This window comes from Leptonotus elevatus, chromosome 3 (assembly GCF_054856555.1).
Source record: "Leptonotus elevatus isolate MCC_2025b chromosome 3, RoL_Lele_1.0, whole genome shotgun sequence".
Taxonomy (NCBI): Eukaryota; Metazoa; Chordata; class Actinopteri; order Syngnathiformes; family Syngnathidae; genus Leptonotus; species Leptonotus elevatus.
The window spans coordinates 11,624,962-11,638,724 of NC_141241.1; the positions used below are offsets into that span (position 1 = coordinate 11,624,962).

General features: G+C 40.8%; 1 protein-coding gene across 1 annotated transcript in view; it reads left to right on the forward strand.

Annotated features, from left to right (window-relative positions):
- nfatc3a (nuclear factor of activated T cells 3a) overlaps nucleotides 1-13,763 on the forward strand; it is a 54,694-nt gene that overhangs the window by 19,520 nt on the left and 21,411 nt on the right. The window contains exons 4-6 of the mRNA XM_086070938.1: nucleotides 12,029-12,228; nucleotides 12,610-12,782; nucleotides 13,142-13,282. Of these exons, the coding sequence (XP_085927064.1) occupies nucleotides 12,029-12,228; nucleotides 12,610-12,782; nucleotides 13,142-13,282 (514 nt within the window). The remainder of the gene's footprint in view (nucleotides 1-12,028; nucleotides 12,229-12,609; nucleotides 12,783-13,141; nucleotides 13,283-13,763) is intronic.

Consider the following 13,763-nt stretch of genomic DNA (forward strand, 5'->3'; position numbering starts at 1 on the left):
AAGTTTTCTAGCTAAATGACCAAAACAACTGTGGAATTCGGTAACCCATTAGTGGCCTTTAATAAGACAGCATAAGGCCTACTTTACACTGACCATTTGTAGGCTACTTTTTTTCTCCACATAATAAACCATTAACTATTTTGTTTTTATTAGGGATGGGCAAGTACTAACCAGGTTTTGTATCGGGCTGATACCGCCCCTATTTTTAGGTATTGGGTACTGGTGGAGTCTTCCAATAAAAGACATTACTAAAGGCAAAGAAAATCTGACACTAATTAAGTCCTCCTCTGCAGTAGGTGGCGCTATGATGTGGCAGTTTGACACATCAGACTCATGATCTGTCAGAAAAAAGGTTTTGTTCACATTGTTTTTGCATTATGTTAAATAAAATGTTAACATTTTAAATTAAATTAAAAATTTTAATTAAATATTAAAAGTACTGGAAGTGTCAGGAATCAGTATTGGTGAGCACCCAAAGAGTGATATCAGTCTGAAAAAAAGCGGTATTGAACATCCCTAGTTTTTAGTAGATGTCAGTTTTAGTCCAGAAGATGTACAGGTATTTTGGGCCTAATAATCTTTATTTTATTAAATGTCTGGCACTAAATAAACTTAAAGAAAAATCAGAAAGCAGCCAAATCTAGTATCTCCCAGATGCTATGGTTACCTTAACATGTGCCGGTACTCATATTGTAAATCACCAAACAGTGAAGACGTTATAGTGACTGTAAATCTAAAATTCACCAAAAGTCACCGAAAAATAAGCCAATGGTGGCGTAGTATGACTGTAAAAAAAGGTGGGACCTAAACAGAAGCCCAAGTCACAGCAAGAGGAGTTGTCTTTGCTGAGTAAGTTAATGAAATCACAGGTGATCTTAGAATCTCCGTGGGCACTTCTAATAGGACATTTTTTAAAGACTGAGTAAAAAGTTGTTTAAAATGTGAATTTTGATTTACTGCAGTTTTTAGGCTGCTGGTTAGTTTGCTGTCTTGAAATGTGTCCCTCTAAGTGTCACCAAAAATTCAAAATAAACATCTGCCTGATGCGATGCAAGAGTGTTTATTATCAGAACTTGCCCTTCAGGTCTCATATTGTTTACTAAACATGTCATGCGCCATAGTTTGTCTTCATCTTAAATCAACGTTATTGCCATTGTGACATCGTTCTTGTTATTCCAAAAACATATACTACATACAAAACAATACACCTGCACCTTTTGCACACGCTACATGCAGTATTAGGACAGATTAGTTAGTAATGTGCAAAAGGTAATAAAGGGTTAACTTTTGAGTTACTTGACCCACTCCACTGGTTGCAAGGGGGTCAGAGCACATGAGTGTAAACAAGCTTGTACATATCGTGTTTCCCAGGTGCACCGAAGGTGTGGATAGTGCTATTCCCTGGAGGCATAATAACACTTGTGCCAGCAAAATCTGATCACAGTCACCCAGCCGTGCAATTTGAATAATAATCAGGCATAATTGATGTTACAAATAATATTTTATGAGTTGCAAAGAGGTTGACACAATGCAGTTTTTTCCCCTGCTTTGCATCTTGTCTTGTCATCCTATTCCACACACCAAGCAAACTGTAGTACTACTCCAGAAGCAGCACCAGCAGCAGCCCTCTGTGGCAGATTCCACTCTTATATTCCTATATTCTCTGTGGGGCTTGACTCTAGTGGTGTGATGTCACCCGATGACGCCACGGCTGCCATATGGGCATGGCCATGACTTCCTTTTGTGACTGTGCTGTGCACCGCTGAGCTGCTGTATCAACAGAAAACAAGGACTGAGAACAGGGACTGCAGGGCCGTGTACAGTGTATACATATTGTGTTTGTTTTTACGGGACTCCTTTGAGCACTGGTTTGTTTTGTTGTTGTTGACATTTTGGACTAAGAGGGTTAAATAAAAACAAAATAAATGTCTGCGTATAACTGCATACTAATAATAATGCATCGGATTTATATATATTTTCTAGACTCTCAAAGATGCTTTACAATGGAATGGATACATTATTCATGCACTCACACACTCACACCCCTCCGACCACCACCAAACATTCGCACCTTCCGTACACCAGTGTGAGTAGCACTGGAGGCAATGTGTGTGAAGTGCCTTGCCCATTGACACAACGACACATGACCGACCTTCTGGTTACTGAACGACCGTCTCTACACCCTGAGCCACGGCTGCCACAACTTAACTGAATTGTGGATTTTTGAAGTCTGATTAGCATTAGACCACAATGAAGCGCACCCCAGACTGTCAAGCACAGGCCAAAGCAACAAGTGGCAGCTATTGCAGTGTGTTCTTCATATCAGACTGCCATGCAATTGAGTGGCAACCAGTCCAGTGTACGTCCCCTGCTTTTGGTTAAAGTCAGGTGGTATAGGCTGGATGGATGAATGGATGATTGTTGAACACGAGATCTTTTTTCATGTAATGATATATTATAGAATGGCCATATCTGCGCCCGACTAACTGCGGCTGTGTTAGCCATTCCTCAGGGGCTAGCCACAGATCACAATCGGTACACCTGTTGCTAGGAGACATATAAGTCCAAAGCCTCTCTGGCTGGCTGAGGTATCCTTGTGCGTATTTAACCAGCTTAATTGAGTGCTGCTGTGCCCACACAAATACAAAGAGCACTTTGGTAATACCTGCTGGGCCGCGGATGGAGCCAAGCACACACAAGACAAAGGCTGGCGGATATGACGAAAGAGCATGCACATTTTTGCAGAACATTATTACACAGCACATTTATCCATGCTGGACAATAATTGCATACGGTCACGTTACAAAGATGCAAAAAAACAAAATTTCCCCCCATAACGATTAAAATAACTCTAATTTGTTTGGACATTGTTTTGAGCTAACCACTGAATAATGAGGTTAAATAAAGCTGAACTAAAATTAAATGACTCACCCATTAATGACGCATGACGGAAGCAGGGAAAGGGAGGCTTGCCAAAGACACTTCATACAAATAGAAAACTAATTGAAAGGCTGATTATGAATATTTGGAACAAGTATATCATGTACTCACCATTAACAGTAATGACGCGTGCCTGTGAGATGAGTTTCTTCACCATAACACTAAACAGAACTAACCTTGCGGTATTCATTAGATTTGTCATTTTACTGATGTCAAATTATAAAGGACTTATTGTACTGAGCAGCCAGGACAGAGACATGTGGTTGTCATCATCGGATATTGCAAACAAGTTAGATGATTCAATCGTGCATTTTTTGTGACAGATTTGAGTACGTTTCTCCACAGAATTTTGGTTGAACTCCAAATTCTGCGACTTTAGGGGCAGTTGGCAATAAAATAAGTAGCTGATGCATCTGTTGAGTTTGACCATGTATATAAGCGCCTCCAACTATTCTGGGAGATTTTGATTTATTGTTTTGATTGCTTAGCTCTCTCACCCCCTTTTTGTTTTGCAGCCCGTTTATTTCTACGTGCCGGCTCCCTAAATAGACTGGCTGCCATAATTGGCGTGTAGACAACAATTCCAAGGCTTCTCACTTGAAGCTACTGTTACTTTGCCGCCGGGCTTCATTTGATATAAACATGGTGGAAGCCGTTCGTCGTAATCAGGCTTAGTGCACAGCGAGGAGACAAGTCATAAGGAGTATGAGTTTCATGGAGAGTTCGGGGGAGGATAGAATGGGAAACAGGAAGGAGTGAGCGCAGGCCCGTCCTCCAAGGCCATATACAGCTCTGATCCAGTATACAGTAAATGCTTGTGCGTGTGTGTGTGTGCACATGTATTGACCTTGTTTAAACAAACAGTCAACTGGCCCCCTGGCTCCCTCTGCCCTCCCTTGCGTGCTGGGCAAACAGCGAACATCTGAAATCAACACAGTATATATACATGACAAAAAACAAAAAAAAACTGGAAAATAGAAAAGCAGCTTTCTAAACATTTTCTTCCATAGGAAGTGAATAATCTATTTGAGGCGCAAACGTTTGGCATTATAAAATATTTATTTACTGTACACTACAGCCAATATTTTAAGTAGAATTATAAAATTCCTAATTATATAACTTTAGGGTAACGGGTGAGATGTGGCCCATCACAGCGGACTCTGGGAGAGAAGTGGGATACAGTACTGTACATCTTGGACTGATTGTCAGCTAATCACAGGGCACATACTGTATGGACAAACAACTATACTGTAGTGTAACACTAACACCTATTTAAAAAAAGTAGTTTTATGGAATGTGGGACGAAGCCATAGGACCTCCCTCTGTCTTTGTCACGTGGACGCTATTAGCCGAAATCTCCGTGACACACTCGCATCTCGTCTCCTGCTCCACCCCAGCAAGGTAACTGTTATGAATCCAGTGAAATTTTATTGTTTGTTTGCCCTCTATTCCAATAATTTTGTTGTGAAGTAGCTGTCTTATACAGCACAAACAACTGAGCATAAATTAGCCGAATGGCCATCTAATTAGCTAGTTTAACACTATACGCTAAATCAATAATGATAACGTGATGACCAGCACAGGGTACAACTAATGACGGTGAAAGCAAGCTCTCTGTGGTCCGTGCAATGTAAAGCAATGGATTTAAAATCATTGTAATTTGATTTGTGGGGATTATTTTGACTTCAAAATGTGATGAACTGTCGTTTGTGTCTGGTTTGTATTATGCTAGTACTCACAGGCAAAAGCAATCCAATATGTCGTCGGTGGTCGAAGCATTTGCATTGAGTTGCATTGTGGAAATATCAGATGCCCGGATGTTTGAAATTGACAATTGCCTGTGAAAAGTACCCTTTTGCCTTCTTGTATTGACAACAGTCAGTTTTATTCATTCTCATGCCCTTGGTCTGTTTGGTAACTATTAGTCTATTTATTTACTAATTGTAGCATAATGCCTGAGAGAGAGTCACGTTAACTAGTGTTTAGCACCTTTTAAAGCTCCTATTTTAATATTGATTTGGTCTTTAAGGTTAATTTTATTTAAAAATCTTAAAAGCTGTTGACATGTTATTTTCAAGTGGTTTGTACTAAATCAGCAGGCATGAAGCTATTTTAGCTCAATTATTAGCTATTATTTTGTACAAACCATAACTAAGTTATGTATTTGCTACAAGTCTTGCAGTCATGTTGCACTAATAGGCTGTTATTAAAATTAGCTGTGGGGTAATATTAATTATTATTATTATCAGGCTATATGTATGAGTATTGTTTATTTAGTTTTTGGAAAAACCTCTATCGACATTTCTGATACTTCCCCAATGCAACGCAATGCAAATGCTTCCTTTATACGGTGAAAACCAACGTCAGATTGTAATGCTTTTGCCTTTGACTATCATACAAGCCACACCGATTGCTATAGTAGTCAAATGACACCTCATCACATTTTGAAATCAAAATAATCCTCACAAATCAAATTACAACGATCCAAAGTTCAATGCTTTTCAATGAGCGGATAGATTTTGTTCACCAAATTGTCCGCCATCTTGACTTGTGACATAGCTATTCCATATGTGCAAAAGTGATCCCCCCCACCCCCCAACCCAAAATTATTCAGATGAACTCTCATGATACTTGCCTGACCAAACTACTGTCTGATAAAAATGACCTTTGCCGCCATTGTGCTTGTTTCCACATCTGTCACATGCATACACACACACACACATACTTAAACCCGACTATTAACCCCTGAAGGACCATCATTTACACTAAAGTTAACGTGCTCTATCCCCACCCCCCTTCCTCTCTCAAGCATAAGTTGAAGAGCGGCAGCTTATGTGCGTATAAAGGCCCTCGCTCACTCGCATACATACGCACACACATACTCAATTGCATACACAAAAAGTCTCACCATGGCAACGGTGCAGCAACACAGGGAAACAACTTAGCAGAGTCAGGCGCTGGATGTAAGAAAGTGTCGAGTTACGGCCTGGGCTGAGGTGGACGGTGACAGAAACTTGTGACAAGAGTCAGGAAGCAAAAGTGTGATAGCAGAGAGTTGAGGACATGTAAACAACAAATTACTAGCAAACCACCCACCTCTTTTTAATCAGTATTTGCATTTTACATGTAAGAACATGCAAAACATGAATTCATGCTAACAGGATAAGCAGTATAGAAGATGGATGGATCTATGGATGTTTTATGCTTGAGACTTGGAAAAGCTGTAAATTAAGCAGCCTTCATGTTACCATGACTATAGAAACAAGACTAAAATAGCACAATTTCATCAAGAGCTGCAAAACAATATCTCAACTGACTTACTTTACTTGCGTAGGGCAAATAGGCAAGCTCTAAATGTTCTCATTCCAATGTGTACCAGTTGTTTTTGGGGCAATGCGAAAGCACTTTATGCTATGCCCTCACCCCCCTTCCTCTTCTTCTACTGTGGAATAATGCCTCACTGGGAAATCAGCTCCCCCTAGTGCTCATACCCGTGAACTGACACCTAATATCTCCAAGTTTGAACCAAATCTGTTTCCATTTTTTCCCATAGGAAATAATGGAATTAGAAATGGTCTGTTCCAGGATCGAACTGTTGCCATAAAACATATACAGTCATTAAAAGTACAGGCAATTTTTCAAGTAGAATGTTAAAGGCCTTTTAACACTGCACTTGGTTTTTATGTCGTTCACCACGGGGTAGGGTGCAGAATGGCGTAGAAACAATGGTGGCCAGGTGTGAGGTTGTTCATATTTGGCACTGGTTGCTAAGCTACCAAACAAATAGTAGCCTGGTGCCTTTTCCCGCTGGTTTAAAATATTTGGATGTAAAATATTTAAACAGAAAGCCCTGGCTTTCCTTATTATGAGGAGGAGCAGACGTGATGAAAGTGAAGCATGTGTTTATGTAGCTATGCTATATTTATATTTTAAGCTAAAATATTTTATTGTTAAAATTCTGAAATCAAATGTTTCTACCCTTTTAGCCAACCTGGCATATTCAATATGGTGGAGATCTCCTTTCCATTCATCGCTGCGCCGATTTGATCAATTATCATTTGTCATGCACCCCAGAACTCGGTACAATGGGATGCCACCATCTCTCCTGAGATGAACATTTTTCAATTTAGACGAGTCAATCTTACTAACGTGAAAATATGTTAACTACTTTTAAATGTTGAAAAAAAAGTAGTTAAAAATAGTTTGGACTCAAATGCGAAATAAAAATACAAATAGGCAGAGTATATGACTGTCGTCTTACTACTTGTTCTTTCATTGAGGCGGGTTACTCTTTTAGATTAAGTCAATATGAGAAGCAAAAAAATAACGTTAAAATAAAACATGCACAGTGCCAGTCATCCTCTGACACTCATTGAACTGTGCTTTCTTTAAAGTACCATGAAATGAAGTCCTATGATGCTGGTTAATTCCAAATTCCAAATGATATGACCTTCAAGAGCGTTCGACTTCGACTAGCACATGTGCACGTAAATGGAAACCCAATTTGTGTTTATTTCAGGTATTACCTTGAACACATCTTTGCTGCGTGTACAATTTCATGTTTACACGCAGCCCTGGAAGATGTTTTTGCCCCTGAGCTTGTTGCCCTTATTACTGGACCAGTGGAACAGATGAAGGCCAAAAATAAATGGGGACTTTATTTAGTGGGAGCTGGATATGTAACTGTATCCAGCTGTTTTATTTTCGGGGAGAGAGTTCATCCCCAGCCCAAATCCAGTCTAGTCAGAGGCAGCAGCAGCGGTTACTGTTGGTTAACGGCTTTTAATATAGAAGTGATCTTTTTTTAAGATCCAGCTTCTTGCTGACCCGCCAGCAAAGTCCATAAAGTTTGCTGTGGACTGCCGCAGAAGATGAGTTAAAAGTGCAGAGACCACCCTCCTGCGGTATTTCACACTCAGCACAGATTTAGGGGGTGACTCCAGAATGTGAGAAGTCAAGAGTGCATGTGGTCTGTTTTTTGTTGTTGTCAAGACGCATCCTCAAACCAGGACCCCTCTTTTACCCTCATAGGGCCTATGTTTTTAACCCAACTCCCCCCTTCGAAGAGTGCTTGGACTGCCATTCGTCTTTTGTTGTTTCATAAACACATTGTATTCAAGCCGGAGCGGTAGTGGCAGATGACTTGCACAAGGTCTAAAATTAACACGGCCAAGTCCAAACTAGGGTAGATTTTCCATTTGGGGCATAAATATCTGAAGGCTGAAGGCAAATGTTTGTACTAAAATAGTCCATGTCATAAAAGACGTTGCTGAGTGTCTTTACCACGTTTGATGTCATTTACAGGCTGTCTCAATTTGATACACACATCAACACACCAGCATGTGTCTCAACATGGTGCAACTGTCTAGAGCAAGTTTTTTGGCACTGTCTATACTTTAGGACCCAATCCAGCTTTACACTGTCTCCATGCTCAAAGTTGCTGGGGCTCCACACGATTTGCTACAAATCTGTAAGGTTTAAAGAAAAATCAAGTATATGACCTTGAACGACCATCATCTCTGGAAAAACGTCACTACTTTCTCCTTGCCTGAACTTTTTCCCTGTTTGGCTATCATTCTTCATGTAGCTTTACCCTTATGAGCGACGCAAGCGCGGTTCAGTTCTTGTTGTTAAAGTAAATGTTATTCTTCAAACTATCCCGGCTCATATGTTTATTTTATGTTAACAGAGACGGTTTTGTAGCACTTGGCGGCTGATACTTGAAGCTCCCTAATTTTTTAGAACTAATTGTAATTATTGAATCAAACAGAGAGTGAATTGCAAATAATCAGCTTTTTAGAAACATTGGAGTGGGCGAATAGAATAGTCCGTCTGTGTTGTTGCAACATGAAAGGGTGTTATCAGGGTTTCCTGCTTGCTTGGAAAGATACCCTGGCTTGCCAAGTGTTTAGTAGTCATCACGCCATACCAAATCATGAAGAAATAAATTAAAGCTCCAAGAAGTGATGAACGGGCTTGAACCCCCATACAGCCATTACACTTGTAATGGTGGACGGATGATGTGTGTATTTCGAGTTTCACGAATTACCAAGCTTCAGGAGCAGAATGTCTTTTTATTTTAGCCAGCACTGGGCTTGTAGTTGTCAAATTCCGATGCCATCCTCCGACTCAAGGGCTGGTTTGTCTTTGAAAGACCAAAAGGACTCAAGAATAGTTGCAGTTGACTTTGTAGACATTTTTCCCCCCCACCCGCAAAAACTGCCAAACAAATACTCATAAATATTGGAAGGCCATGAATATTGCAAAATCATCCAAATTGGTGATTTATGTGGTTGAAGAGTAACTAACAGGACATTTCAAGAGGGCTTAAATATGATGGGTTGCGGCAAAGAAGTGTAAACTGCACTTTCTTATTGCTTTTGTTTTTTGTTTACTTCCGGCCTGTGGCAAAACATCACATGATGTTGGACTTAATCAGTTTTGGTGGAGCTTCTTGTCTTTCCACATGCAACTCTTAACTCATTTTATACTGTCTGCGGCACATGTGCTGCTGCTGCAGATGAATGGTTTGCACTGCATTCATGAGCAAGCGCTGACCATCTGGGCAAAACAAGTGCGACCGTGTGGTTTTCTGAATATAAAAATCGTGTCATTTACACTCATGGCCCATTCAGACTTGGATGCATAATGACCTGTTAGCTTGTTACTAGCATGATTTATTCTTTTATGTGGCTCTTAAGATCTAATGTGGTTGCCAAAGATGAGCCCATGACTGGTTATTATGGAGGCCACATGCTGCTCCTTAGTGTAACTTCCTTCCGAATACATTTCAAGTGCCAGATACTGTATTTTACAACAGAATGAGATTCTCTTCACTTTATACTGCACCAGAAGTTATCTTCTGTTAGACTTTTTTTTTCGGTAATACTCAAATTGACTGTAAGCCCTACCTTAAACTCAGCGCACACTTACTGTTAATAAATAGTCATGTCATGTTTATCCCGTCATGCTTATACTGTCATGCTTCCATTGCGTAACACAATGAAAAGATTGTCTGAAATACACAGAATCTGTATAAACATCTCTTAGGTCTTTGCTTCACAACGAAGCCGAGGGCATGGAAATTTGTAGTTCAAAATGAAACACTTAGCAAATAAATGTATTTAAATGGTACCAAAAAAAAAAGATCAACAGAGGTTTTGTGCCGTATTTCCTGCTGAGCAGTAATATTTGGACTTAAATGCAAATCTGTTTGAACTCTTATTTCGTCAACGCTTTGGGGTAAAGATAACATCACTATAATTTGCATTACATTTTCTGGTTGTGGTTGCTTGTATCTTTTATAATAAGCAATGATAATTAGAGAGATTCCCTCATAATTAGCATTTGAATTCTGAGAAAGGGCAGCTCAAGAAACAGCTACATGAACTATGTATGACACTTAAGAGGGGACACTTTATCAATCCCAAAATTCATTGCAAATACTGCATGCTTTATATAGGCAGTATAGGAATAATTACTAAATTTCCATTGCACAGTACTAAACTGGCTCACGTCTGCTCATCTCCTTTTCACCATTAGTTGACAAATTGTATCCCAGGACAGACTGGGGGCAGCAAGAAAACGGAACATTGCAGTATAATATTGACTATAGAGTATAGCACTGCAGTGCCCAAAGCTAAAGGCACAGCAGCAAGGTAAGCTAACGTTAGCATCTGTGTTTATTTTGTCATTTCTGGTTTTAGCAGTGAGTGACCAGAAGTGGTTTATGCCACCCATTTGGTTTAGGCTCTAGTACCTACATTTGCCAATATAAACGTTCTTTATCTAGCCAGTAGAGACTGAACTGGCTGAGTAGTTAACAAGCAGTAGTAAAGATGCGTAAGGGGCACTACTACTATACTGGGATTGCTTTTCTGAGCTGAGCATACTTTTGAATTCTAAGTAATGAATTGCCTTTTGATTAAGCATGTTGTATTCACATAGGTTAATGTAGTTCAAGGCATGGTCGTGACTATTCACACAAGCCTTTTCACTCAGGTTGATTTTGGAACAGCTTGTGACAAATCCCACTTGCTCTCCCTTCAGTTACCACAGTATTGGACAGAGGGTTGACGTGGTGGCGTGTGACGCAAAGCTTAGATGAAGACGGGGTCAGTAACCAGCTGCAGCTCGGTTGAGGCTTGGCAGTTCCCAGGGTGAAAGCAGCACTGAAAGACCTTGTTCTCTGCGAGCCTCGCAGAGCTGCCCTCCATCTAAGCTGGGGATAGATCGGGGGGTGAACTATGAGGGCAGTACAGGGCGTGCAAATGTGAGCGGGGGTGCCATCCTGCCGTCAACGTGTCTGCCAAGCACAACATTACAACAGTAGTGGGATTGTGCGGCTTCTGGGTTTCAGAATAAGGTCCTCTCATTTCCATGTTGCCCTCGACTCTACCAGACACGCAACACTTTCCGCCATCAAATATCTCACCTGTCTTCTTGAGTGCAAACCGGGGTGCCAACTCTCAGAACAAATGGAGAAAGCAGCTGCTTGCCGTTTTGTGCGAGGCCAACATAGTTGGCAGGCGTTAGAAAACTGTATTTGAAAAGGACGACAACATTATTACTGGCAATTTTCTCTCCTTGTCATACTCTCTTGAATGGGCTCTACTCTAGGGGAAAAGTGCATCATTCTACTTTTTTTTAACAATGGCTTTTCCCTAGCTGGTACCCTGTAAGGTACGACGCTAAAATTCTACTCTGAACAAGGTACAAATGTTTAGCCCTGGGTCCAATATTAGTGTTACGGTTGTAGCTCGCACCTTGAAAGACAGAAATGTCCTCGTTTTTCTTAATGTCATATTCTCGCTTTACCATAGTAGCCCGAGGCGAACTTCTGGTTTTGGGCATTACCGTCTCCTGTGCCGGGTATGGAATAGGAAAAAACAATTGAGGCCTATTAAGTGAATCATCAGTTAATGTCAAAATGCCAGATGAATCTCCAATGCCTTTGCCAGAACTCCAACAACCTTGACCCGACATTTGAAATCCCTCCCAAACAAAAGTCAGACGGCTGAATGTTTTTTTGTTCACACCTTACAGCTGGACTCACATATGTTTGATTCCGTTTTCTGTCATGTTTCAGCTGGTTGGCTACAGCGAGAAGCCTGTCAACTTGCAGATGTTCATTGGAACAGCAGATGACCGTTACTTGAGGCCGCATGCTTTTTACCAAGTGCACCGCATCACTGGAAAAACCGTGGCCACAGCCAGCCAGGAGATTGTAATCACCAGCACCAAAGTTCTCGAAATTCCTCTCCTGCCTGAGAACAACATGTCCGCCAGGTACATGTCACGAGTACTTCCAGGTAGCATTTTTCATTTACGAGCTTCCTGCTGTGAGGGAAGTCCAACCCTGTTTATGGGGTTTATGGCCTCTTCCAATGTGAACTTTTATGTATTTTTAATTTAAACCAACAGAAAGTGGTGAGCACCAAAGGAGTAGAGAAATAAACTTTATGTGGCTATTTAAGATTCTGCGTCATGACAATATTTGCATAAGGCCCTGTTTCATTTGTTTACATTGGAATTAACTGGAAAGGATGTGGTCTGGACTTTCCCATTTATTTTACATTTTAAATTTAATATGATTCTTCCAACTCCTGCTGTGATTATATTTGGTTTTCTCTGGATTTCACAAACTACTTTCCCTTCCTTTTCCCACAGTATTGACTGCGCGGGCATCCTCAAGCTACGGAACTCAGACATTGAACTGCGGAAGGGGGAGACGGACATAGGAAGGAAAAACACACGGGTACGGGTGGTGTTCCGAGTTCACATCCCTCAGCCGAACGGGAAAGTGCTGTCGCTACAGGCTGCCTCCATTCCTGTAGAATGCTGTGAGTTGCAAACACTCACAACAGTTCACGTTTCTCTCAATTAAATTAATCAAAGACTTCTTTTCACCAAGCAGTGCCTTTTTGTTAAGTTTGGAATGATGTGAAATTAACAAAGTACAATATGCTGTCAACCGCCCTATTCATTATGCATGTGCTACCGCGGTGCAATGGTGGAACACTTTGCTGCTGAGGTTGACAGTGTGCGGGATGGGCATTAGCAGAAACCTTGAAAATTCTAACTGTACCGCTTTGTTAAAACTCATGACATAAATGCCTTATTTTCCTTTACGTGTGAAAAAAGACAACTTAACAAATTATTACTCTTTTTTTAACTGTAAGTTCTACTGCGTCTCCCTCAGCCCAGCGTTCGGCTCAAGAGCTGCCCCAGGTTGACAAATCCAGTCTGACCAGCTGTCTGGTCAGTGGGGGAGAGGAAATGGCCATCACTGGGAGTAACTTCTTTCCAGAGTCCAAGGTCATCTTCTTGGAGAAAGGCCCTGGTAAGAGCTTTGTTGGTGTATTTTTGGTTGTGTTTTCTGTAGAAAATGACTGGAGTTGGAAGAAAACGGATTCCGTGATTCATCACTGACTTATCTTCTACTTTCTAGAGAGCTCATTTAATTTGTTGTAGCTAATGAAGTATGTCTAACAGAATTCTATTTATATAACTTTCTCTTTGCAATAAAACCACACAAGCCGTTGCCTCACATTGAAATTTAAAATGGAGAACATTCACTGAGCCAGTCGCTGCCTGCCCCAACCATCGTTGTTCTGCTCTGTTAAAATCTAGTTCACACATGGCAGAAAGTCGTGTGAATGGGAGACCCTTGCATAGATCTTTGAGGGAAATAAGGAACAGGAATGTCTTCAGGTAGCTCTTTCAGGGGTATGCAGTGACGCATAGCATAGATATTGCAGCATGGTTGAACGATCAAGTCCAAAAACAGGAGCAAAGGGAAACCTTGGAGAGGAAAGCTGGGC